Here is a 23,471-nt window from a genome sequence, read left to right as displayed (position 1 = left end):
AACCTCAGGGCTGTAACCGCATCGGAGCCCGACTCTCAGGGACCCCTACTGCACCTCCTCTGCGCCCCCACATAGGACCCCACTGTCCTTCCGCTACCCAAGCACCGGCCCCAAGTAAGGAGCAAGGAGGAGGGGGGAGGGAAACGAGGGCCCGCCTGCCCTTTCGCACACCTGATTGGCCAGGCCTCAATGAGTGTGGGCGGGGCCGAGGCCGGAGCTGACCAGCCCGCCAGCCCAGTGCCCGTAGGGGGCGTGGCCTTAACGCTGATTGGGGCGGGCTGCAAGGGGGGGAGATGCTTCCGGGTGAGCTGCCCCGCCCCCACGTGGGCCCCGGGAGACTAAAACGAGCTACGGCGGTGGCGGGAGCGGCAGTTCTGAGCCCTTGAGGAGCCAGGTGAGTGGGGGCCGGACTCGGGGAGACGGCGGACTCGGAGGTGGAGGCTGTGGCACCAAGAGTCCCTTGTCCCCAGACCCAAATGTGCCGTGCGCCTAAAGCGCTGGCGGTGCAGCCGGGGGCAGAGTCCTTGTGGGGCCCTTGTTTAGATTGCCTTGCTGCACCCAGGATTGGGGTCTCCGCGGGGATGTAGCCATTGGGGGCCCGGCTCCGGGCTCTGCATCTCCTCTCTGGGGTCCACTCCCTTGGAGACCCTTGGTGCGTTCTCTATCAGTGCAGAGCCTGAGGTGCCTTGAAGGATGGGGAGGGGGGGGGGAGGAGGAGGGAAGTGGAGACAGTAACAGTCGCTTTGTGCTAGATTTATACATAAGTCACATCCATTGGCCCATTAAGGCTACAAAAGCCCGTTGAGGTCGGTTCAAGTCCCCATTTGCCAGATACGAAACTGAGATCGCACAGCTGAAAAGTGACAGAACCAGGATTTGAACCCATGTCTACCGTCTCCAAATCCCACGCGCTTAACCATCAGGCTGTCAGCTGTAGCCAAGTCCAGAGTCAATGTTCTGCCTCCTTCCTCATACCCCCCTATTTCATTCAGAGTTCTCCACAAGCCCAACTCTGCTGGTAAGCAGCTTTGAGATCTATACTTAAAGTAGCAAGGGCTAATGGGGGGCACTGAGAACTGGGCTGCTGGAGACCTGGATTCTAGGCCCAGATCTGCCACTGACCCCTTGCGAGATCTTGAGCCAGTGTCTGCCTTTCTCTGAGCCCAGTTCACCATTATTTCGATGATGTAATCAACAAGCTTTAAGGAGCCTCTTAGACAAGATATTCTAGGAGTCTGTGGAACTGGCTGATTCTCGTTGTAGCTCCAAATGGCTAAGCCCAGAAGAGGCTGGGCTCTTCAAAGCCCTAGGTCAAGGCCTAGGTCTCCTGCTTCTCTTTAATCCCTGTATCCAGCACTGGGGTGGCTCAGGGTAGATATTCAGGAAATGCTGGTTAGTTGGTCCCTTTTCAGAACTGCCTGACAGCTGCTGTCCTGGGCCCTTCTGGGGCTTTGGATTTCTCAGCCCTGGCCACCTTCTACTTAGTTGGCCCTCCTGACTGCCTCCTCCCCAACTAGTGGCAGAGCCTGCCAGAGCTGGCAGCAGTTCCCCACCCTCTGCGCCAAGAGCACAGCCTCTGAAATCCTCAGCAGAGCATAACATGGGAAGTTCAGGCCTTGCAGCTCCTTCTGACCCACCCCCTCACCCCCATTCTGGCAGCTCTCAGGTCCCAACTTAGTTACTTAAGGAAGGAAGTACCTTCATAATCAGTCTGCAGAACTACCTCTTGCACGAAGCCATCCTTGGCTCCTGGAGACACAGGCGCCTCCCATAGATTAACATCTAGTCCACCCTCTACGGTAGCGTCTGTGTGGTATCTCAGAAGACCCTGCAGCCACACAGGTTTGAGTGCAAGTTCTCCCTTCTGGGTGTGGTGGGGAAGGCACTGCTGGGCTCACTCCAGATCTCCTTCCAGTTCAGTTCTGCTCCGAATGATGATAAAAGTAGCTACACATTTACTGTGCTGCTACCTGGTGCCAGGCACGTACCTCCTAACTATCTCTAATCTAATTTCCGCAGCTTTGCAGGTTTGGTAGTATCATTCCCATTTTATAGATTATGAAATGAAGGCCCTGAAAGGCCAGCAACCTTCCCTGAAGTCACCCACACAGCACAGATCAGACCTGGGCCTCTATGACCCTGAAACAAGGTTCTCTCTACACCACCCTGTGCTGCTGCCTTCCAGCTAAGCTAACCTGCTCTAATGTGGGTGAGCATAGGTGGTCCCATGGTGAATCCCACGGTGACTTGCCATTGTCTTTGAGGTGTCACAGGATTTAAGCTGTGGCTTGCAGGTCCCTTGATTGGGAAGAAGTGCCCTCCCAAATGTGTGGAAATCTCCCAGTCTTGAGAGACTTTTTGCAAAGCAAAACCTTGGCATGGATTTGGCTCTGCAAACAGGCAACTCTGGCTTAGAGGCTGTTTTTCTATTCCACAAATATTTAGTTATTAAGTGCCTGTTGTAACAGAATGACAGTGTGTGGTGTAGGTGACAGGGCATTGGACTAGAAGGCTGGAGACTCATGGTCAAGCCCGGCTCTGTACCTTGTGTGATGTCAAACAAGTCCTGTCACCTCTCTGCACCTCGTTTTCCACATCAGAATGTAAGAAATGGACAGGATTGGTGATTCTCAACTTTCTAATTTTCTCAGCACTGACACCCGTTTCCCAAATCAAATCTCTCCCTAATCCTAAAATTAAAGAAACAGATGCAGGGGTACCTTGGTGGCTCAGATGGTTAAGCGGCCGACTCCTGATTTTGGCTCAGGTCATGATCTCACAGTTTGTGAGATCGAGCCCCGTGTTGGGCTCTGTGCTGTCAGCACGGAGCCTGCGTAGGATTCTCTCTCTCTGCCCCTCCCCAGCTCACGCTCGTGTGCACTCTCACTCTCTCTTGCTCTCTCTGGCTCTCTCTCTCAAAATGAATAAACATTTAAAAAAAAAGAAAAAAAGGAAGAAGAAACAGACACAAATGGTTGTGCCCTAGTGAGGCCTCCCCCTCAACCCTCTCACCCTTGCCCCTGCCCCCAACCTCCCAGCCTCCTTGTAAAATTTGGGCTGCAAAGCACCTTGGCTGCCCTGCTGTGCTGCTTCTGATAAGCAGAAGGCATTTGCTGGCCCCGCCTTCTAAAGTAGATGGGGAGTTGAGGTCAGTGGAATGCAGCTTTGGATTCCAGAAGCCAGGGTCCTGCTACAAATTTGTTCTCTAGGAGGTGAATCAGAGGCACGTTCAAAATCTGACTGGGCTCCAAACAAGTCACTTAACCTCTCCGAGCCTCCGTTTCCTTATCACTAAAAGTTGGAAGGACCACTGCGGTTAGATGAGATACATGTAAAGGTACCTGGTCCAGTGCCCAGCACATAACGTACGCTCAGTATCTTTTCTCTTGCCTATCCATCTCTCCCACGCACAAGGCAAAGGTAGTACAGACAGAGAGATGCCTGTTGAATCAAGTGTTTATCAAGTGTTTATGGGTATGGTAGATAAAACCCTGTACTCATTGTCTAAAACAGATTCAAATTCTGGCCCATTACTAACCAGCTGCGTGGTCTTAGGCAGAGGACTTAACCTTTCTGAGCTGAGCTAACCCCTAGCAGACCTGACAGCAAAGTCTTGCACAAAATGGGCACTTAGGACTTTGTATCTGCTGAATGACTGATTGCTCATTTAGGGGCTAGGACATCACTGGGGAGACCTGACTCGCCTCTGTGTCCAATGATGTGGTTGGCCGAGGGGTGTGGTAGTAGGGTGGGTCCTTGTGTGGCTCCTGATAACCCCAGCCCTGCCAAGGAGGAGAATTGGATAAAATGGGTCCCTGAGCTGGTTGGGAGGGGGGCTAAAAGGACCTGAGAGAAAGGCATTATCAGCGTACTCAAGGACCCCCATCCCCCATTCTCCGCCTAGGAATTGACACACTAGATTTCTAGCCCTACTGTTTTAGCCTCTTAACTTGCTAAGTGTAACCTTGGGTAAGTCCTTGCCCTTCCCTGGGCCTTGAGGTCCATTCATACAAGGAGAGACTGGTGGCTCTTTTTTTCCCCCCTACTTGGCTACTGAGTATTGTCCCAGGCACCTCCAAAAACTCAGCTCCCCACCACCCTCTTCCTGCCTTGTCCCTGTCTCCATTGCCGTCTGGGTCACGGAAGCTCAGAGCATCCGTCCCAAGAGACTGACTCTTGGCTGCCTTACAGTGGCCCTTCCTTTTCCTCCCATCTACCCCCACAGTCTCTGTGCTCCTCTTCTCAGCCTGCAAGAGTTATCTTCCTAAAGCCAGGCTCTGACTAGGCTACTCCCACCTCCCCACCTCCACCTCCCTCCCCTACCCCATCTTCCCTGTCCTCATTCTGGCCTCCCTTTGTCCCCTCCCTAGGACACACATCTTCAATTGTCTTCTCAGCCCTCAGAACAGCCTTTCCTCCTTCCCCACCTTTGCCCCTCACTTCCCTTTCTGAGGGAACATTCGCCCCTTTCCCTCTGCCAAGCTGAACCCACTCATCCCGAAACATCCAAATTTAAGCCCCTGTCTTCCTCCAACGAGCTTCTTCCAACCTCTAAACTCACATTGGAACTCCTGGTACGCTTGTGGTGGTTCCTCTCTAAGAGGTACTCCATCCACCCTACCGCCTGGACTATAGTGCCACCTTAATGAGAAATCATGTGTACAAGTGCCCAGCGTGGCCTGGCATGTCGTAGGTGCTCAAGAAATGAATGGTAATGCCCCAGCTTCCTTCTGTCTTACACCACTTACTTGGCATTAGGGCATATTGTCTTATACTTCATGTAGTTAAACATTTACTGTGTGGCAGAGTGCTGGGGGGTGGAGAGGAGGGCAGAAGTGAACTCACTGTGGACCATGCCCTGCAGAAGCACTGTCTACTGGAATGACATAAGTTAGATCCACAAAGAGCTGTTACATAAGAGAGATTAGGATCTGGGCAAGAGAGGCTTAGTGGGAGAGGGAAGAAGCGGCACCTGGTAGGGTTTGGGGGCGAGGAGGTTGTGGAGAGAGCACAAACCTTCTAGGTAAAGGGGACAGAAAACTTCCAGAAAGTGGCCAAGGCCAAGTGTGGCTTGTGCTTGGGGAGCAGCAGGAGGCTGTGAGGCTGGAAAAGACAGCTTCCATGGCCACTCTACAGGAGTTCTGTCTGCCAGTCTGTCTGTCAGGTGCTATTTAATCCTCTTAGTGTGTGTTGCCCCTGGCCAGAAGTCTCCGTACCGAGGAGTTAATGGTGCTTTTCTCTAGAGGTAGAATTACAGGAGATTTTTCTCTTTTTGCTTATCTAAAATTTCTGCCAAGCACATGAACATTTTTCATGGAATAAACAAAGTTTAAATGTTGGCTATATCAGTGCTTCTCATCCTAATTTCTAATCCATCACAGATTGATTTCCTTGAATAACATACAATAAAATAAAATTGAATTGCTAGAGAAATGTTATTTGAGAAAAAGAGAGAGACCATATAAAACACAAGTCCAAACCCTATGTTATTAGGTTCCAGTAGCCAGGAGAGTGTCCGAAGGACCTACTTCTTTTTCTCTACTTACCTCGTCGTAGACCGGTAGGCCTTGGTGAACCACATCGGAGGTGCACTGGCCAGAAAGCAGCGGAGGCAGGAATCTGGAAGAGCTTGGGCGGGGGGGGGGCGGGGGGGGGGTGGTGGCCATCTCCTGGAGACAGGGACCATGTCTCATGTGCCTCCTCTTGTCCCCCAGAGCTGTACACAGAGCTGAGGGCACAGCAGACACCTCGGGAGCCCTCGGTTTCAACCAGCTGGCTGCCTACTGCTCTGCCCACCATGCAGCCCCAGTCGGTTCTGCACAGCGGCTACTTCCACCCGCTGCTTCGCGCCTGGCAGACGGCCACCGCCACCCTCAGCGCCTCCAACCTCATCTACCCCATCTTTGTCACGTGAGTCCCAGGAATGGTCCAGGTCTCTGATCTGTGTGTGTGTGTGTGTGTGTGTGTGTGTGTGTGTGTGTGTGTGTGAGAGAGAGAGAGAGAGAGAGAGAGAGAGTGTGTGTGTGTGTGTGTGTGTGTGTGTGTATGTGTGTGTGTGAAAAAGAGAGAGAGATTGAGAGTGGGTTAAGGACAAGTTTTAGGAACCAAACAAACCTTGAAAGAACTCAGTCTTCCCCATTTGGAAAATAAGAATAATAACCCCAGCCTGCCATCCTGAGCTTTTGCAACAAGACAGAAGCTGAGAAGGCATTCTGTAGATTTGTAAAGAGCTATGTACATGTAAGAGGTGGCAGCTGTGATTATTAATAATAGCAATGGCTGACATTTATTGAGTGCTTACTGTGTACCGGGTACTATGCTAAGCACCTACATGTATTCTCTCATTCAGTCCTGACAGTATTTGTGTGAGGAAGGTATGGCTATTATTCCCTAGAGTGTCATCTCCACGAGGGCAGGGATTTGTGTCTGTTTTGTTCAGTTTGTATCTCCAGAGAGTAAACAGTACCTGGCACATAATAAATGCTCGATATTTGTTGAATCAATGAACGAATCCACCCAAATACAGATGAAGGGCCTGGCCTCAAAGAGACATGGTACAAGTTGGCCAAGGTCACCCAGCCAGTAAGTGGCTGGGAGGGCAGGCGAGGGCCTGCTGACTTTAGAGTCCAAGTTCTTAGCTATTTGACTCCTTCCTGTGATTACTGTTCTTTTAGTCCAGTCGCTTCTGTTGTCACTGTCACTCTTTTGTCGTTCCTGTTACTATTTCAGGCCCTGGGCTTGGCCAGGCAGGGAACCAGACACTGGACCCCAGCCTCCTCCCACCGTCCCCACTTCTCTACTCCTTCCCATCTCCCCAGCCATCCCTCCCGGTCACTCCCTCGCCACTGGCCCTTCCCACAGCCACCAGTCCATAGCCCACCCCTCCCCGCTCTTGCAGGGACATTCCTGATGACGTACAGCCCATCGACAGCCTCCCGGGAGTGGCCAGGTAGGGGACGTGGTGGGGAGGGCCAGGGGAGGATGGAGGGAGAGATTTCCCAGGTGGAGGTGCCAGGAAGCAGACCCAAGAGATAGATCTGGAGAAGCTCCCCAGCCCAGTAGAGAGAAGGGTTTTCTCAGGGACAGAGTTGCTTCATAACACAAGAGGCAGCCTCATAAAGGGACGAGCGATCCATTCATCACCAGAGATGTCATAGCAGAGTCTATTGCAGGGGGAGCTGGACTGCAAATGGGAGTTCAGCGAGAACCTTGGAGGGGCCTTCCAGAGCTAAATTCCATAGCTCTGCTTCTGCAGGCCTCTGTTTTCCCATCTGTTTGGTGGGTGCATTCCTACCCCTCCCTGTATTGTGGGGCTTGAGCCATCCTGGTGCCGTGTGCAACTTGGCTCTTAACAGACAGGTGAGGGGACCCCTTGCCTGGGACCTACCTCATTTCGGGCCCTCCACCCCACCCCCATGCAGATATGGTGTGAACCGGCTGGAAGAGATGCTGAAGCCCCTGGTGGAAGAGGGCCTGCGCTGCGTCCTGGTCTTTGGAGTCCCCAGCAGAGTCCCTAAGGTGGAGAGAACCAGAAGCAGAGTTGGAGGGGAGGGGAAGGGAGGGAGGCATGAGGGTGAGCTGAGGTTCCATGCTGACCACACTCTCATTACCGCCACGTGCTGGCCCTGGGGCCTGGGTGAGTGGACACTGCCCCTGTCTAATGACTGCACCCATGGAGGGACAGGAAGCCTAGTAGGGCTGTGACACCCTGACCGGGTAGGTCAAGTGCCCTGTGCAAAATGGAGACAGTCCTTACTGCGTCCCCACGCAGGGAGCCGGGTGGTCCATGAGGTCTGGCCGTCCTGCCTCCGGAGGGCTTCAGGTCACAGACTTACCGCTTTGTCATTCCCCGGCCACTAGGACGAACGGGGCTCTGCAGCCGACTCTGAGGACTCCCCAGCTGTCGAGGCGATCCGTTTGTTGCGCAAGACGTTCCCCAGCCTCCTGGTGGCCTGTGATGTCTGCTTGTGTCCCTACACCTCTCACGGTCACTGTGGTGAGCTTCCCCCGCCTCCCCAAGCCCTGCTGCCCGAGACCTCCTGCAGGTGGGATAGGCCAGGGACCTAGATGCTCCCCCAAACCCGGCCGTCTGTCCTGCAGGGCTCCTGGGCAAGAACGGCACATTCCAGGCCGAGGAGAGCCGCCAGCGGCTGGCAGAAGTAGCACTCGCCTATGCCAAGGCAGGTGAGTGAGCCTCCGGCAGAGATGAGCAGCTCCGGGTCAGGGAGGTGGCAGAGTGGATACGGGGGTCCCGGAGTTCTCAAGGCCACCCTCTGCCCCTCAGGATGTCAGGTGGTAGCCCCATCGGACATGATGGACGGACGTGTGGAAGCCATCAAGGAGGCCCTGATGGCACATGGACTTGGCAACAGGGTAGGGTGGGGAGTGTGGCAACGGGTGTGGGGAGGGCAAGGAGACAGCCTGGACCAGCCCTGTCCCCACATGTGCTAAGAATCACAGAAGTGAAAGGCACCTGGGTGGCTCAGTCAGGCATCCGACTCTTGATTTCGGCTCAGGTCGTGATCTCACAGTTCGTGGGTTCAAGCCCCGTGTCAGGCCTTGTGCTGACACCGTGGAGCCTGCTTGGAATTCTCTCTCTCTCTCTCTCTCTCTCTCTGCCCCTCGTGCACACACACACACTCTCTCTCTCTCTCTCTCAAAAATAAAATAAGTTTAAAAACTTAAAAAAAAAGAATCACAGAAGTGAAAACAGCACTGGACGAGGCCTTTGGGATCCATCTCAACCTCTGCACCTCACATGGGGAAACCAAGGCCCAGAGCTTTAATGGGACTAGACCGCAGGCACTCTGCTTCCCAGCCTACATCCTTTCTCTCCCTGTCACTTCACCCTGACACATCTGGAAAGAGCTGCCTGAACCCTGACCCCCACTTTCTCCCTGTAGGTATCAGTGATGAGCTATAGCGCCAAATTTGCATCCTGTTTCTATGGACCTTTCCGGTAAGTGGGGATTGGCAGGGGCCTGCTCTCAAACCCCTGACCCATCAGCGTAGAGCTGGCGCCCACCCTGATGCCTCTGCTTCCCAGGGACGCGGCCCAGTCAAGCCCAGCTTTTGGAGATCGCCGCTGCTACCAGCTGCCGCCAGGAGCACGGGGCCTGGCCCTCCGAGCAGTGGTGAGTGACCAGACCTCGAGCCCCACCTGGCCCGTCCCCCTCCCAGCTCGCCTCCCGGGCACTACCCACACAGTACTTCATCCCTCAGGCGCGGGATGTGCGGGAAGGAGCCGACATGCTCATGGTCAAGCCAGGAATGCCCTACCTGGACATCGTGCGAGAGGTGAAGGACAAGGTGAGCAGACGGAGCAGAGACCAGCAAAGAGAGGCTCGGGGAAATGAGCGAGTTTGTCCACAGACTCTGGGACCTCAGACTGGGAGACTGCAGACTCTGAGTTCAGAGCAGTCGGCCCCTGAATAGGAATCCTTCCACCACATCCATGCCTCGGAACCCCCACGGGCATCGGCCCCAGGGCTCACAGGGGCCTTTGAGCAGCTATGCTTTCACAGTTCGAGAAGGGACCAGGCTAGGGGCACCTGTGTGGCTCAGTTGGTTAAACGTCTGACTCTTGATTTGGGCTCAGGTCATGATCTCGCGGTCATGGGATCGAGCCCCTTGTCGGGCTCTGCCCTGAGCACGGAGCCTGCTTGGGATTCTCTCCCTCTCTCTCTGCCCCTCCCTCCCTCCCTCTTCCTCTCTCTCTCAAACAAAAATATAAACATTATTTAAAAAAAAAAGAAGAAGAAGAAGAATGGGCCAGGCTGCCAGCAGCAGTGACACAGGGGATGGGGCTCCAGATGCTCACAGGTCGAGCAGGGAGGAAGGGACATTCCTGGAGGCACGCCACCATTCCACTTCAATTCATGTACCCACCGCTGCTTTTCTTCAGCACCCTGAGCTCCCGCTTGCTGTGTACCACGTTTCTGGAGAGTTCGCCATGCTGTGGCACGGAGCCCGGGCCGGGGCATTTGATCTCAAGGCCGCTGTGCTGGAGGCCATGACCGCCTTTCGCCGCGCAGGTAAACAGGCCGGGCTGGGGGTTTTTGACCTGTGCCACGGGGCTGATGGGCACTTTGCCTAGAAAGGGAAATAAAGTCACGAGACAGCCTAGAGCCTTATGCCTGGAAATACCAGCGATGTAAAGAAACACAGGGTGAGGAGGGGATATGGAATTGCAGAACAGAACATAGAACAGTGAAGACAGCAGAGCTGGCTATTTACATTTTGGTTTTGAGACCTCAGCCAAGCCACTTCTGTGAACCTCAGTGTCCTTGTCTATAAACTGGGGATAAAAAGTACCTGATGCATGGCTGTCAGGAGGATTAAATGAGATGATATGTATAATCAGGAAATGCTCACCACTCCGTAAACGGGAACTGGTTTTGTTGGTGTGCACAGCATCAGAAGGGCACTTATAACTTACTTATTTCTCCCGTCGTGCATTTTATCCGTTGGCAAACTGAGGCCCAGTAAGAGAAAATGACTTGCCCAGGGTTACACAGTGTGCAGAGCCTTAACTGACCGGAGCTGGGCTCAGTCTCCTGTTGTGACGCCCACAGGCTGTGCCTCTTCATGGTAGTCGCCTCCCCCACCCTTGGCCCTCATCTCCCGGAAGGTGTGCCCAGAGCTGATGCCTGGCCTCTCCCCGCTTCCTGCCTCTGTCCCCCGACAGGTGCCGACATCATCATCACCTACTACACACCTCAGCTATTGCAGTGGCTGAAGGAGGAGTGATGGAGACGGCGTACAAGACCCCATAACTTCTAAAAGGTCCCGGGGCCTTGGAGAAGTGAAAACCAAAGTAAATGCTGCTTTAGAACTGTGCCCGCGCGCTCTTCCTATTCACATACTGGTAGGTGCTTTCTGCCAGCATGCCAGATCCCACCACTCGAGTCTCACCGGCCATCCCGGGCTTCCCTGCCCCTCCGCTGAGTCATCCCTGAGGCCCTCTTCCACCACCCCAGCTCCTTCTTCTGGCGTGGCTTCATCTTGAAAGCTACCGGGAGCCAAGGGCACAGGCTTGGCAGGGCCCGGGAGAGGGGCTTGGAGCATTAGGGAAAGAGGAGGGCGGTTGCATCTTGAATCATGAGAAGCTCTGGAAAGCCCGAGGCCTCTGGCAGCATAGCTGGGCCCTGGGACAGAGGCCTAGATTGACATCTTCGGGTTTAGACTTGAGATTTGCCACGATTCCTCCAGAAGGTGCTTCCCACCTGGGTTCATGTTGCCAGGCTGCCTGAGATCGTCTGCTTTGAGCCATATACCCAGAGAAGAGTTACTTGTTCATGAGCAGAAACGCTGCCTTCTGAAGATCAAAGTTCAGAAGCAAAGAGAGAGTCCCTGGCTGTTCAAGATGCCACCACCAAAAAAGGCTTTTCTGTCGAGAAAATTTTTGAGAACATCTGCCCGGTGCCCAGACACAATGCTGGGTACTGGGGATATAGCAGGACAGACCTCAGCCTGTCTCTGTATATGAAATCTATGCAGGGATAATAAGGAGACAGACAACAATGAGAAAACAAAGCAGTTACAAGTTGTAATAAGCGCTTTGAAGGAAAGAAAGGGTCTGACACCAAAAATAACAGACCATGGGTGTGTCTCGAGAGTGTGGTCGAGAAGCCCTCCCTGAGGCCAAGGGACAAGAAGGGATCCTCCCAGAGAACAGAGGCAAGTGCACCAGAAGCTGCAAGAATGACACAAAGTGTGCAAAGGTCCTGCAGTGGGAGGAGCTTGGCAGGGCTCCTGGGAGCAGGGTGAGGAAGAAGAGGGTGATTGACCAGACCGGAGGCTGGAAAGGTAGGCCCTGTGCCTTGTAAGAAGCTTGGTCTTATTTTGCATTTGATAGAAAGCCATCTGAAGGATCTTAACCAGGAGTTATGTGTGTTCCACTTTCCCACATTCTGTTGCCATGAAAAAAAGGAAGCGTGAGAAAGAGGCTGGTTGGGAGGCTCTCGTAGACCCCAGAGAGCACTGACACTGGCCTGGACCAGGGTGGTGGCAGCAGAGGCAGGAAGGAGTAGAAGTATTCAGGATACATTAATTCAGGCAGAATTAGCAGATTTTGCCTGAGCTTTTTAAGTCTAGGGAACGAGAGGAAACAAGGGTGCCCTCATGGGTTTCTGGCTTGAGTGCCTGGATGCATGCTTTCATTCTTCCGAGACTCACGGCATAATGTTCCTCTTAGGAAAGGTTAAGGCCTGGCTATAGAGGGGCCATTTTGCAAGTCTCCCTGCCCATCTGCAAAGTGACAAGAAATCCCAAATCTCGGGCCAAAGCAGGTTCAATTCAGACCTTAAAGCAGTACAATCCATTTTAAGTAGTACAATTACGAACTCCCGGCAGCTCCTGTAGACAGACCAGTCTCCTCTGACTCCTGGTTGAGTCAGAGCTGCGGCTGACCTAAATAAGGACCCGATCTCACCCTGTCCTTTGGGGAGGTGGCCAGCCAAAACCAGGGCTTGAAGAGTCCTAAAGCTTCACCTTTCAAGGAGCCAGAGCCTGGAGCTCTAATTAGAGATGAGCCACTGATGGGCCTCAAGGTTCTGACCAGACCAGAACCTTTGGCTGTGTTAGCCTCTTAGCTTCTTATCTCCTGGCCCCTTGGCCCCTGACCCCTGACCCCTGACCCCTGAGCTCATTTCTGATTAGTATGAAAGGGAATGTTCTTCAGCACCATCCCAGACTCATCATTGCCAGGCCAATATGAGGCCTGGTTCTTGTCAGCACAGAGAGACAGGAGACAGACCTTGCTCTTTAGGTACAAACTTCACAGGAGGCAAACCACTCTGCATATGTCCCAGACTCCCCCAGAAGTAAACGTTAAGCGGAATGATGGTGAGTCTCCGTGAGGAGAACCAGGAGGTCGATGTGTCACCGGTGATGTGATGGGCGCTGTGAAGGTCACCAGGACCTAACTGGGTTTGAAGGGTCAGAAAATGCTTCCCTGAGAGGCTGACATTTAACCCTTGACCTGAAGGATAAGCAGCCAAGCTAAGAGCACTCCGGGCAGAAGGAACTCCATGTCTAGAATGAGCTAGAACACAAAGCAGGTGTGGCTGGAGCACAGTGAAGGGCAAAAAGACCAGGGCCAAGCCATGCGGGTGTCAAAAGCCATGTGTAAGGAAGATGGAAGCCTTTCCAGACCCTATTCCAAGAGAAAGGAAAGCCATCTGAAGGATTTTAAGCAGGCGAACGATGCACTCTGATTTTGCATTTGATGAAAACATTTGACAGCACTGGCAAAGCGCACAGGAGAGATTTTGTAGCCTGGACTGGAGTGGTGACAGAGGGGGTGAAGAGGGGAATGGATTTAGGAGGTCGATTTCTTGGGAAGGATAAACTTGGTTTGAGCTCCTGGCGGCTGATGGGCCATTTACTAAGATGGGAAAGCTTGGGAGAGAGGGTAGAGGGGGAGTCCTAAATTTAGCTTGGGTTTGCAGTGAGGGAGCTATACCTAGAGAGTTGATGACTCACCCAGGGCCACTCAAGTTGTAGCAGAACTGGATCTAGAACCCCATCACTGAAAACACTTCTGGTTAGAAGTAGAATTTGAACCCACATGGCTCAACTCCAAGGCCTCTACCTTTAACCACTGTGCACACCATCTCCTAGTGAACAGATAAATTAGGGATCTAACGTGATGCTATTCAAGGGGGTACACCAAGGGCTGAGCTGCCTTCAGGCATCATGGTCTATGTGCAGTGGTGCCCTCTGAAGTCAGGATTTGTCGTCAGAAGCCACCTAGTATCTGCTCCAGCCCCACTGTTTTGTTTCCAGAGGCAATGGCCAGGCAGGCAAGCTGAAGGGGCTTAGGTGGTCCTGAAGGATCTAGTTCCTCCACAGTCCCAGTCTTCCTGCTACGTGCCCTGCTCTTGCTAGTCGTAATTTTATCCTTGTGCAGAGAGAACTCAGCTTTCACAATTGGCAAGGCATATTCTCAGACTTCTAGGCATCACAGGCAGTTGGTGAGCATTCAGGGCCTCTCTTAATGAGACTTGACTTTATTTCCCTCTGATGTGTCTGCTTAGATGGTAGCTTGTCTGTTTCTTGTAGGTCCTTCCTAAAGGCCACAACAAATAGCCAATACATTCCACCAATCTCACTTCTTTTTTTTTGTTTATTATTGAGAGACAGCATGAGCATGGGAGGGGCAGAGAGTGGAGGAGACACAGAATCCAAAGCAGGCTCCAGGCTCTGAGCTGTCAGCACAGAGCCCGACACGGGGCTCGAACTCACAAACCGTGAGATCATGACCTGAGCTGAAGTCGGACGCTCAACCGACTGAGCCACCCAAGGCGCTCCCCAATCTCACTTTTCTATTTTCTACTACGATCCCTAAAACTACACCTTCAGTGGGCAAATGGTTGAGGGTCCCCAAAAACAACAGGTATTTCAACCCACCACTTTACTAACAATTCCCCAGCTAGGAAAGGAGGACTCCTGACCTGCCCCATACCCCATAGCCTACATGGACTGTGCCAATTCCACATATAAGGGCCTGTGACTTCCAGCGTCCCATATTCCAGATACTTATGGTTGCAAGTGACAGAATCCAATTCAGTAGCAAAAAAGTAAATGATTGGTTTTTATAACTGGATTTCAATAAGGTCAGGTGTGCTTGGGTCTAGGGTTAAAGGCTGTCATAGAGGCTATGTCTCTTCATAGTTCTTATATGGTTGCCTCAGCTTGGCTTTATTCTAAGATAGGTTTTTGCCACTTGACAGCCACAGGATCCTTAAATGGTCCTTATGACTTACAATCCCAAAGAAAGACCCTCTCCCGTCATTCACGATAAATCTCTGGAGCTCTCTGACTGGCGCCACTCAGGTCATATGAACCAGCCTCTTCATTCAGTCACCATCAACAATGGCATGGGAGATGTGGCATCATGACTGACCAGGTCTGCCTCATTACACAGAAGTCTAGTGGAGTCTCAGAACTTTGCAGCAGTGGTCCCCCATGCCTAGAATGCTTTTCCCCAGAATCTGTGTGGCTGTCTCCTTTTTATTGTTAAGATCTTGGCTGACACGTCACTTCCTCAGAAACCCTGCCCTAACACCCAATTTAAAGTCATTCCGCAGTTACTCTGTATTAGTCAGGACTCAAGTTCAGTGGTCATAACAAAAGCCAAGGTAATGATAGCTAAGAAGAAAACATTTCTCTCTGAGCAGTCCAGACCATGTCAGCTACATGGTGTGGTGGGTCCAGGCGCCCTCCTTGTTCCGTCCTCCTAAACACATCTCGGCTTCCATCTCATGGTCAAAGATGGCGAGTTCAGTTCCCACCATTAGCTCCTCTCCAGTCAGCAGAAAGAGGAGAAAGATGAATGGAGGGCAAGATGCTTCTTTATAAGGGCAAACCCCAAAAGTTGCACATATCACTTCTGTCCATATGCTCTTGTCTGAACTTAGTCACGGTCGCAGCTAGTTGTGTAAGGTAGGCTGGAAAACAGACTCTAGTGGGGCAGCCAGGTGGCTCAGCTGAAACTTGGATTAAGTTACTAAGGAAAAAGGAGAGAATGGATATAGGGGCAAATGGCCATCCTCATCATATGAAGTGTCTTGTAATCACTCAAACAGTGGTCAGGACAGCAAAGAGGTCTTTAGAGACCATCTAGTTACACACTCTAATTGTATAGATGGGAGACAAACCCAGAAAGGGAAATTGTTCAAATCCACACAAGCCATTGGCAGACCAGGGCTGGGCTTCAGGTCTCCAAACACCAAGTCCAGTGCTCAAAACTGGAGAAGGGATTGGTTTCAGGGGAACCTTAGCTTTTTAGGTGTTATCCTAGCTTCAGATGCATTTTTATATTCATGTGTTTTATCTAAGAAAGTTATATTTGTGTGTTATTTGTGTAAATAAAAATAAATGAAAACATGGCCAATGCATATATGAAAAGGTGTTATCTCCATTAGTCAACATAGAAATTCAAATTAAATGGGGCGCCTGGGCGGCGCAGTCGGTTAAGCGTCCGACTTCAGCCAGGTCACAATCTCGCGGTCCGTGAGTTCGAGCCCCGCCTCGGGCTCTGGGCTGATGGCTCGGAGCCTGGAGCCTGTTTCCGATTCTGTGTCTCCCTCTCTCTCTGCCCCTCCCCCGTTCATGCTCTGTCTCTCTCTGTCCCAAAAATAAATAAAAAACGTTGAAAAAAAAATTAAAAAAAAAATTCAAATTAAAAACACAATGATGGGGCGCCTGGGTGGCTCAGTCGGTTAAGCGTCCGACTTCGGCTCAGGTCATGATCTCACGGTCTGTGGGTTCGAGTCCCACGTCAGGCTCTGTGCTGACAGCTCAGAGCCTGGAGCCTGCTTCCAATTCTGTGTCTCCCCCTCTCTCTCTGCCCCTCCCGCACTCATGCTCTGTCTCTGTCTCTCTCTCTCTGTCAAAAATAAACAAACATTAAAAAAAAAATTTTTTTTTAAACACAATGAGATACCACCATACTTCCATCAAAGTGCCTAGTTTTAAAAAGAGATAAGCCAATGGTTGAGAATGTGCAGCTATTGGAACTCTGAGACATTACTGGTACAACCACTTCAGAAAACTGGCCCTATCCACTAAAGCTGAACACATAGATAGTTCCTGACTCCATGATTCCACATCTAGGTATTTACCTAACAGAAGTGTGTGCATATGTTCACCCAAAGACCTACATATTCAAGAATGTTCATATCAACATTTTCTAATGTTTGTAATAACCAAAAACTGGAGATAACCCAAGTGCCCATCAACAGTACATTGTGGTGGGGTGCCTGGCTGGCTCAGTTGGTACAGCACGTGACCCTTTGATTTCAGGGTCGTGAGTTCAAGCCCCAAGTACTTTTGAAAAAGTTCACTTAAAAAAAAAAACAAACTGAGACTAAACTGAGGGTTGATGGGGGGTGGGAGGGAGGGGAAAGTGGGTGATGGGCATTGAGAAGGGCACCTGTTGGGACGAGCACTGGGTGTTGTATGGAAACCAATTTGACAATAAATTTTCGTATTAAAAAAGAAAAAAAAAAAAACAAAAACAGGTGCCTGGCTGGCTCAGTTGGTAGAACACACAACTCTTGATCTCGGGATTGTGAGTCTGAGCCCCACATTGGGTGTAGAGACTACTTAAAAATAAAATCTTGAAAAATAATAACATTTTTAAAAAAACAATAAAATGTGGCATATTCGTATCACGGAATATTACAGGTAGGAGAATGAATGACCTGCAAGAACACAGCAACATGGATAAATCTTACAAACAAAACTTGAGCAAAAGAGGCAAGACAAAAGAGTGTATGCTGTATTATCCCGTTTATATTACAGATCAAAAGCCAGTTGAACCAGGCGGGGGTAAGCAAGCGGAAGTGGACTAGGTCTCTAGAGTTCTGGAAATGTTTTTTCTTGGTCTGAGTACTGGCTGCATGGGAGTGTTTACTTTGTAAAAATTCAAGGACATGGACACTTGTTTGCACTTTCCTCTATGATATATTTTAATATAAGTTATATAAGTACATGAAAATGTTTAGGTAAAGGGAGAGCTGTCTGGCGGCCCCAGGCTGGGTTTATTTATGTATGAGAGAACATGAGATTCTGGAGGGCGAAAGCCTCATATAAAAAACTTGGCTTCCTCCATGAGCAGTGGATCTATGGCAGTGTTTGGTCTAATCACACCCCAGGTGTCTCCAGGGGCAATCGTGAGGCCACAGCCCACACAGGATAGGTCAAGGGATGAAACCCTCCAAGGAGGATTTCTGCCATCTGACTTAGGAAACTATAACTACTAAGCTCTACACCCAATGTGGGGCTTGAACTCGTGACCCTGAGATCAAGAGTCGCCCACTCTACCGACTGAGCCAGCCGGGTGCCCCAAGTGTACCCATTTTTGAACTGGAAAACCAGAAAGAAGCTTGTTTCTGGGGAGCCTGGGTGGCACAGGGTTAAGTGTGTTTCTTTGGCTCAGGTCATGATCTCGCAGTTCACAGGTTTGAGCACCACGTCAGGATCTGTGCTGGCAGCTCAGAGCCTGGAGCTTGCTTTGGATTCTGTGTCTCCCTCCCTCTTTGCGCCTCCCCCGCTCATGCTCTCTCTCTCTCTCTCTCTCTTTCTCTCAAAAATGAATAAACATTACAAAAAATTTTTTAAAGCTTGTTTCTTGTTTCAGAACAGCAGGGACCTGCCCTTGGCTTTTCTGTGACACTCAAGTCTCCTTTATCTCTGTTGAAATGTTACTCAGAGAAAGAAAAAGGCAGAATGTAAAGGACAAACAGTAAAATGAGGGCCATGTTCACATGGATCACAAGGGACACACCTGCCTTGTGCAACAAGTGCCCGGGGTTGAAATAGTTACATGACCGAACAAAATCCTGAACCTCTCAGGAGACTCAATTATCTGAAAAGAATCATCTTCTAGGGGGTGGACAGACGGACAAAACAGGTGAAGCAGAGTGGGAGAGACAGGCTTCCAGTTATGGAATGAATAAGTTATGGTAATAAAAAGTACAGCATAGGGAATACAGTCAGTGATGTTGTAATAGTGTTGCATGGTGACAGGTGGTAGTTACACTTGTGAGCACAGGTTATGCTGTATATAAAGAAGTTGAATCACTATGTTGTGCACCTGAAACTATGTAACATTGTGTGTCAACTATACTCAGATTTGTTTTTAATTTTGTTGTATTGTTATATTTTAAGGAATCTCTAAAGTAAGCCCCAACGTGGGGCTTGAATTCACAACCATGAGATCAAGAGTCGCATGCCCTACCTACTCAGTCAGCCCGAGGCCCCTAAAAAATTGAAAGAAAAAAAAAAAAATCATCTTCTCAAAGAGCTTTTTTCATGTGATGTCATTTAATCCTGACGTATGGAAAAACTGAGGTTCTGTGGACAAAGTTAATTACCTTGGAAATTAACTGAGAGGCTGGCCTGGACTTCAGTTGGAAGTTATTTTGTCCAATCTCCCAATTTTGCATATTGGAGACTGGGGCCCAGAGAGGAAAAGAATTCAGTGAAGGGCTCACCAAGAATCAGGTGGCAGAGTTGGGACCAGAACCTAAGGAAATGCGCTCTAGGTGACCCTGGAACCTGAACTCCCTTCTGTAAAATGCAGATGGGCCTCTGGCCTCCTACTCACCCTTTCTATTTCGTAGGAATCACGCTTGTAACACATAATGAGCTTGGAAGTCAAGCTCCCCCTTGCTGTCTGTGACAGCACTAGGGTCTGTGACTCTGCACTTTGTATTTCCTCCCAGGCCTGAGCCCAGTGAGGGTCAGGTGGTTCTGAATGAAGCGAACAGACCAGCCTTAGAATATAGGAGGAAGTTTTGTTTTAAAAAGAGGGGGTGGGGTGCGGAGAAGAAGGAAGAAAAAATATATGCAGGTTTGTGTGCTCCTAGAAAAATGATAGCATAATAACCAAATCTGCTACTGCAGCAACCCCTGGGGAATAAGGGGGTGGAGGGTCGGGTGGCAGAGACCCTCCTTTTCTCCCTGCCCCCATGAGCCATTGCCCTAGCTCAGTAAACAGGCTGGGGCCCCAGCACCTTTGCTCTCCCAGTTTTCTCACCTGCAGTACTTGTCCCTTAATCTTCACCAGGCAGCCATTCAGATCTTTGCCCCTCCCCTAACCATCTCACCCAGAGAGGCCCCCACACTGTTCCTGACGCCATTCTCTTTTATTGCCTGTATAGCACTCATCACTATCTGAAATCTCATTTACTTGATCTGTGTCTGCCCCTCTCATGTTCCATGAAGGCAGGAATCCCGTCTTTTCTCCCCTACCGCGTCCTCAGTGAAGGACAGAGGGCAGAGAAATGCTCAATGAGTCGTTAGTGAGCGAGATTGGGCTTTTTAGTTTGCACAGTTCATACTTTTAAACATTTTTGAGGATGATTATTTTATATCAAATGAAAAAAAAAAGCAGCTAGATTACTGCAGAGGACCCTAACCTCAGCAAACTGCCTTGGGTTAGACAAGTTTCCACGTGAAAGCAATTCCTTCCTAGTACCGACTGGAGACTCAAACCAGAGAGGGACAGCGCCCTGTCCAAGTCCACACAGCACTCAGCAATCCAGAAGGGGACCCAAATCCCCCTCTTCCCAAGTCATCCTGGGAACCTCCCGGGGGCGTCCGGATCCGAGAAAGGCGGAGGGGTTTGGGGAGGAGAAGGGAGAAATCGCACAAAGGGGGATAAGGGACAGACGACGAAGGCGGGGCAGGCAAAGAGGAAGGAGAGTGTGCAAGGTGACCGAGAGAGGCGGGGTGGGGGCGGGGCGAACGGGGAATGAGAGGGTGTGGGGTCTCACGCACGGGTAGAGTGGGAGACGGAAAGGAGAAGAAAGGCAGAGAAGTGCAGTGTGGGCGGGTGACCGAGGGCGCCGCACTGAGGCAGGTGAAGGTGCGGCGGGAGGCGGAGAGGACGGGAGCCGGGAGAGGCTGTAAGGAAGCGGCCGGAGGAGGAGCGGTGAAGGCCCAGGGCCGGGGGCGGGGCGAGGAGGGGGCGGGCCTCTGGCTCCGCCAAGCGGTCGGGCGCCTGCGCGCCTCTTCCGAGCCGCCGGGCTGCTGCGGCTTTCCCTGCACCGGCTTCACTGCGGAGTAAGTGGGTCCTGATGCCCCGGGGCCGGGGGCCGGGGGCGGGCGCCGAGGCTTCGGGGCGCGCTGGAGCTGAGAATGGGCCCCAGGAGCGCGGCCGCAGCCACGTCACGCCCCAGGTCACGCTGCAAACGGCAGCTGTAGAGATTTCGCTCTAACAGCGGGTTACCTGGACTTTGTCGCCATCGAGCCCTGGAGGTGAGAAGGAAGGCCGAGCAATTCAGGCTTGTAGGCCAGAGCCCTCAGCCCCGGCTTCCAGAAATGGGAAATGCTGTGGGTCGGGAGCCAGAGCTCGTTGTTCTAGTCTTCGCTGTGCCACTGACTTCCTGCGTGGCTTTGGGCGAGTTCCCGCCCCTCGCCGGGCCTCCATCTACCCACCAGTAAAGTGAGAGAGGGTCTTTGGATGGGTCTCCATAATTTCCAGATTCATTTAAATTCATTTCCTTGACAGACTTCCCCTAAGGCTTGTCCCCAGATTCACCAGCCACTTCCCTTCCTCAGCGGCAACTTTTGGCTGTGCTCTGAACTCTGGCCCCTCAGTTTGCGACTAGACAACCTCGGACCGTCTGGAATCCAGTGTCTGGGGCAAGAAGCTCCACCCAGCCTCTGGACCACAGGCTGAGGAATTCGTTTCTTGTGCATGGAGTCCGTGATCCTTTCATTGGCTCTGCACCCAGGCAGGCCGACCTTGTTACCTCCAGTGAAGATGAAGCTGGGGCTCCGGCATAGAGTCAGGACTGGGCTTCTCTGTCTGCCTTTTGTGCAGATTCACCAAAACCAGATTGTTTTAAAATCCACATTTGTCTAAGCATGATGCAGTGGAAGGGCGCACTGGCCAGAGTCTGGAAGTTTAGGTTCTGGTGTTGGCTGTGTCACAGACTCACCTTAAGCAAGTATCTGCCCCTCTCTGGCTCATTCTTCCCAAAACAAGGGGTTGGTCACATGGTCTGCGTCTGTGTCTTTGGCATTGTTAACAATAGTAATAGCAATCATAACTGTTTCCTTACCTTGACCTACAAGGCCCTGCCTCAGCAGCCCCCATCTACCCAAAGCAGCCGACTTGCTGTTGACCTACCTCGGGGCCTTTGCACTTGCGGTTTCCAGTGCCAGGAACACTTAACTACCTCTTTTTCCCGCATAGTCATTCTTCAGATCTCCACTGAAAGTTGACTTTCTTACGAAGCTCAACAAACTAGATGGGATCCCTGGGTTTACATCCTTGTGGCACATGCTGACTTCGTTATGCTTAAGTGTTTGCATAGTTTTTTGTCTAAATGCCATAAGGGCTGGAAATCTATCCTGTTCCCTAGTATCTAGTGCACAGTAGGTGCCCAGAAATTTGTCGTGGAATGAACGGACGATCTCATTTAATGCAACAATCTGGTGAGGCTGGGACATGGTGCTCCTCTCCCATTAGGAGACAGATTCAGAGAGTGGCACTCCTAGGGCCACACAGTCAGTTGGCAGCATCAGAATTTGAACCCAATCTGTCTCTGACTCCAAGGCCTGAACTTCCACATCACTGCTGTCTCATTCCAGGATCTTCTGCTGTGAGGAAGCGCCAGCAACTTTGACACACAAGGCCTGGAAAGAGAAGACCTTTAGGTTGTGGAGGGGGTCTTGTCCAGCTCAGGTTCCCTTTAACCCCTGGCAGACCTGGGGTGGACGTGCCCCCCCCCCGCCTCCTGCAGACACATGGCGCATCGGCTACAGTTACGACTGCTGACATGGGACGTGAAGGATACGCTGCTCAGGCTCCGCCACCCCGTGGGAGAGGAATATGCCTCCAAGGCCCGGGCCCACGGGCTGGAGGTGGAGGCCGCCTCCCTGGGACAAGCCTTCAGGCAGGCGTACAGGGCTCAGAGCCTCAGCTTCCCCAACTATGGCCTGAGCCAAGGCCTCACCTCCCGCCGGTGGTGGGTGGATGTGGTCTTACAGACCTTCTACCTAGCAGGTGTTCGAGATGCCCAGGCTGTGACCCCCATCGCTGACCAGCTGTACGAGGACTTCAGCAAGCCCTTCACCTGGCAGGTGTTGGAGGGGGCTGAGGCCACCCTGAGGGAGTGCCGAAAACGAGGTCTGAGGCTGGCAGTGGTCTCCAACTTTGACCAGCGTCTAGAGGACATCCTGATGGGTCTTGGCCTGAGGGAATACTTTGACTTTGTGCTGACCTCTGAGGCTTCCGGTTGGCCCAAGCCCGACCCCCGAATTTTCCGTGAGGCTTTGCGGCTTGCTCAAGTGGAACCGGCAATGGCAGCCCATATTGGGGACAGTTATCCCTGTGATTATAAGGGGGCGCGGGCTGTAGGTATGCACAGCTTCCTGGTGGTCGGCCCAGAGCCTTTGGAAGCTGCCATCAAAGACTCTGTATCTCAAGAATGCCTCCTCCCCTCACTGTCCCATCTCCTGCCTGCCCTTGACCACCTGGAAGTCTCACCCCCGTAACTTTGAATCTGATGAGGGAAGTGGCTGGGCCCAGCAAACGCTGCAGAGAGCCCCTTCTTTCCTGAGATCTGGCCTTTGCCCCTCTCCCTGCAGCGTCCAAAGGCACTGTGACTATAAAGCAGTGAAAACAGGGCTTTTAGCCCTGCTCCAACCTGCTTCTGGTTGCTGAAGTTGTTCACACCTGTGTCTGTTTCCCACCCCCCCCCCCACCCCCCCCCCCTACAAGATTCACCGAGAGCCCAACTAGCTTCAAAACCCGGCACTATCGGGGCGCCTGGGTGGCTCGTTTGGTTAAGGACCAGCACTTGATTTTGGCTCAAGTCATGATCTCACGGTCGGTGAGTTAGAGCCCCACCTTGGGCTCTGCACTGTCACTGCGGAGCCTGCTTCGGATTCTCTCTGCCCCTCCTGTGCTCGTTCTCTCTCAAAATAGTAAAATAAACTTTTAAAAA

The 23,471-nt window shown here is 51.7% G+C and overlaps 2 protein-coding genes across 8 annotated transcripts; both read left to right on the top strand.

Moving 5' to 3' along the window:
* The first annotated feature begins 310 nt into the window (after window positions 1–310).
* Window positions 311–14,185, top strand: ALAD (aminolevulinate dehydratase). 5 transcript variants are annotated; one of them, XM_042963998.1, is made up of 12 exons: window positions 311–394; window positions 5,715–5,910; window positions 6,899–6,949; window positions 7,422–7,518; window positions 7,861–7,996; window positions 8,101–8,184; window positions 8,285–8,373; window positions 8,904–8,959; window positions 9,047–9,134; window positions 9,223–9,309; window positions 9,905–10,034; window positions 10,688–14,185. In XM_042963998.1, the coding sequence occupies exons 2-12, from the start codon at window positions 5,798–5,800 to the stop codon at window positions 10,747–10,749; spliced, it is 993 nt and encodes a 330-aa protein (XP_042819932.1). In that variant the 5' UTR covers window positions 311–394; window positions 5,715–5,797; the 3' UTR covers window positions 10,750–14,185. The 5 variants fall into 5 exon arrangements, with proteins under 5 accessions (XP_042819932.1, XP_042819933.1, XP_042819934.1 ...); XM_042963999.1 differs by lacking the exon at window positions 311–394 and adding an exon at window positions 771–1,018; XM_007094495.2 differs by lacking the exon at window positions 311–394 and adding an exon at window positions 5,471–5,586.
* A 6,305-nt stretch (window positions 14,186–20,490) lies between these two features.
* HDHD3 (haloacid dehalogenase like hydrolase domain containing 3) lies at window positions 20,491–23,233 on the top strand. 3 transcript variants are annotated; one of them, XM_007094318.3, is made up of 2 exons: window positions 20,491–20,577; window positions 22,114–23,233. In XM_007094318.3, exon 2 carries the CDS (start codon window positions 22,270–22,272, stop codon window positions 23,017–23,019), a length of 750 nt encoding a protein of 249 aa, XP_007094380.1. In that variant the 5' UTR covers window positions 20,491–20,577; window positions 22,114–22,269; the 3' UTR covers window positions 23,020–23,233. The 3 variants fall into 3 exon arrangements, with proteins under 3 accessions (XP_007094380.1, XP_015398514.1, XP_007094379.1); XM_015543028.2 differs by having other exon boundaries at window positions 20,507–20,577; window positions 21,026–23,233; XM_007094317.3 differs by lacking the exon at window positions 20,491–20,577 and adding an exon at window positions 20,586–20,772.
* Window positions 23,234–23,471: the final 238 nt, after the last annotated feature.

This window comes from Panthera tigris, chromosome D4, assembly GCF_018350195.1.
Source record: "Panthera tigris isolate Pti1 chromosome D4, P.tigris_Pti1_mat1.1, whole genome shotgun sequence".
NCBI lineage: Eukaryota > Metazoa > Chordata > Mammalia > Carnivora > Felidae > Panthera > Panthera tigris.
Note: the sequence above shows the minus strand (reverse complement) of the source record. Positions and strands in the feature narration are given on the sequence as shown.

Coding starts and splice junctions, on each gene's coding strand:
- ALAD (XM_042963998.1), top strand. CDS start 5,798: ATGCAGCCCCAGTCGGTTCTGCACAGCGGCTACTTCCACCCGCTGCTT. Junction 5,911..6,898: donor ATCTACCCCATCTTTGTCAC/GTGAGTCCCAGG, acceptor CCGCTCTTGCAG/GGACATTCCTGATGACGTAC. Junction 9,135..9,222: donor GCCTGGCCCTCCGAGCAGTG/GTGAGTGACCAG, acceptor TTCATCCCTCAG/GCGCGGGATGTGCGGGAAGG.
- HDHD3 (XM_007094318.3), top strand. CDS start 22,270: ATGGCGCATCGGCTACAGTTACGACTGCTGACATGGGACGTGAAGGAT.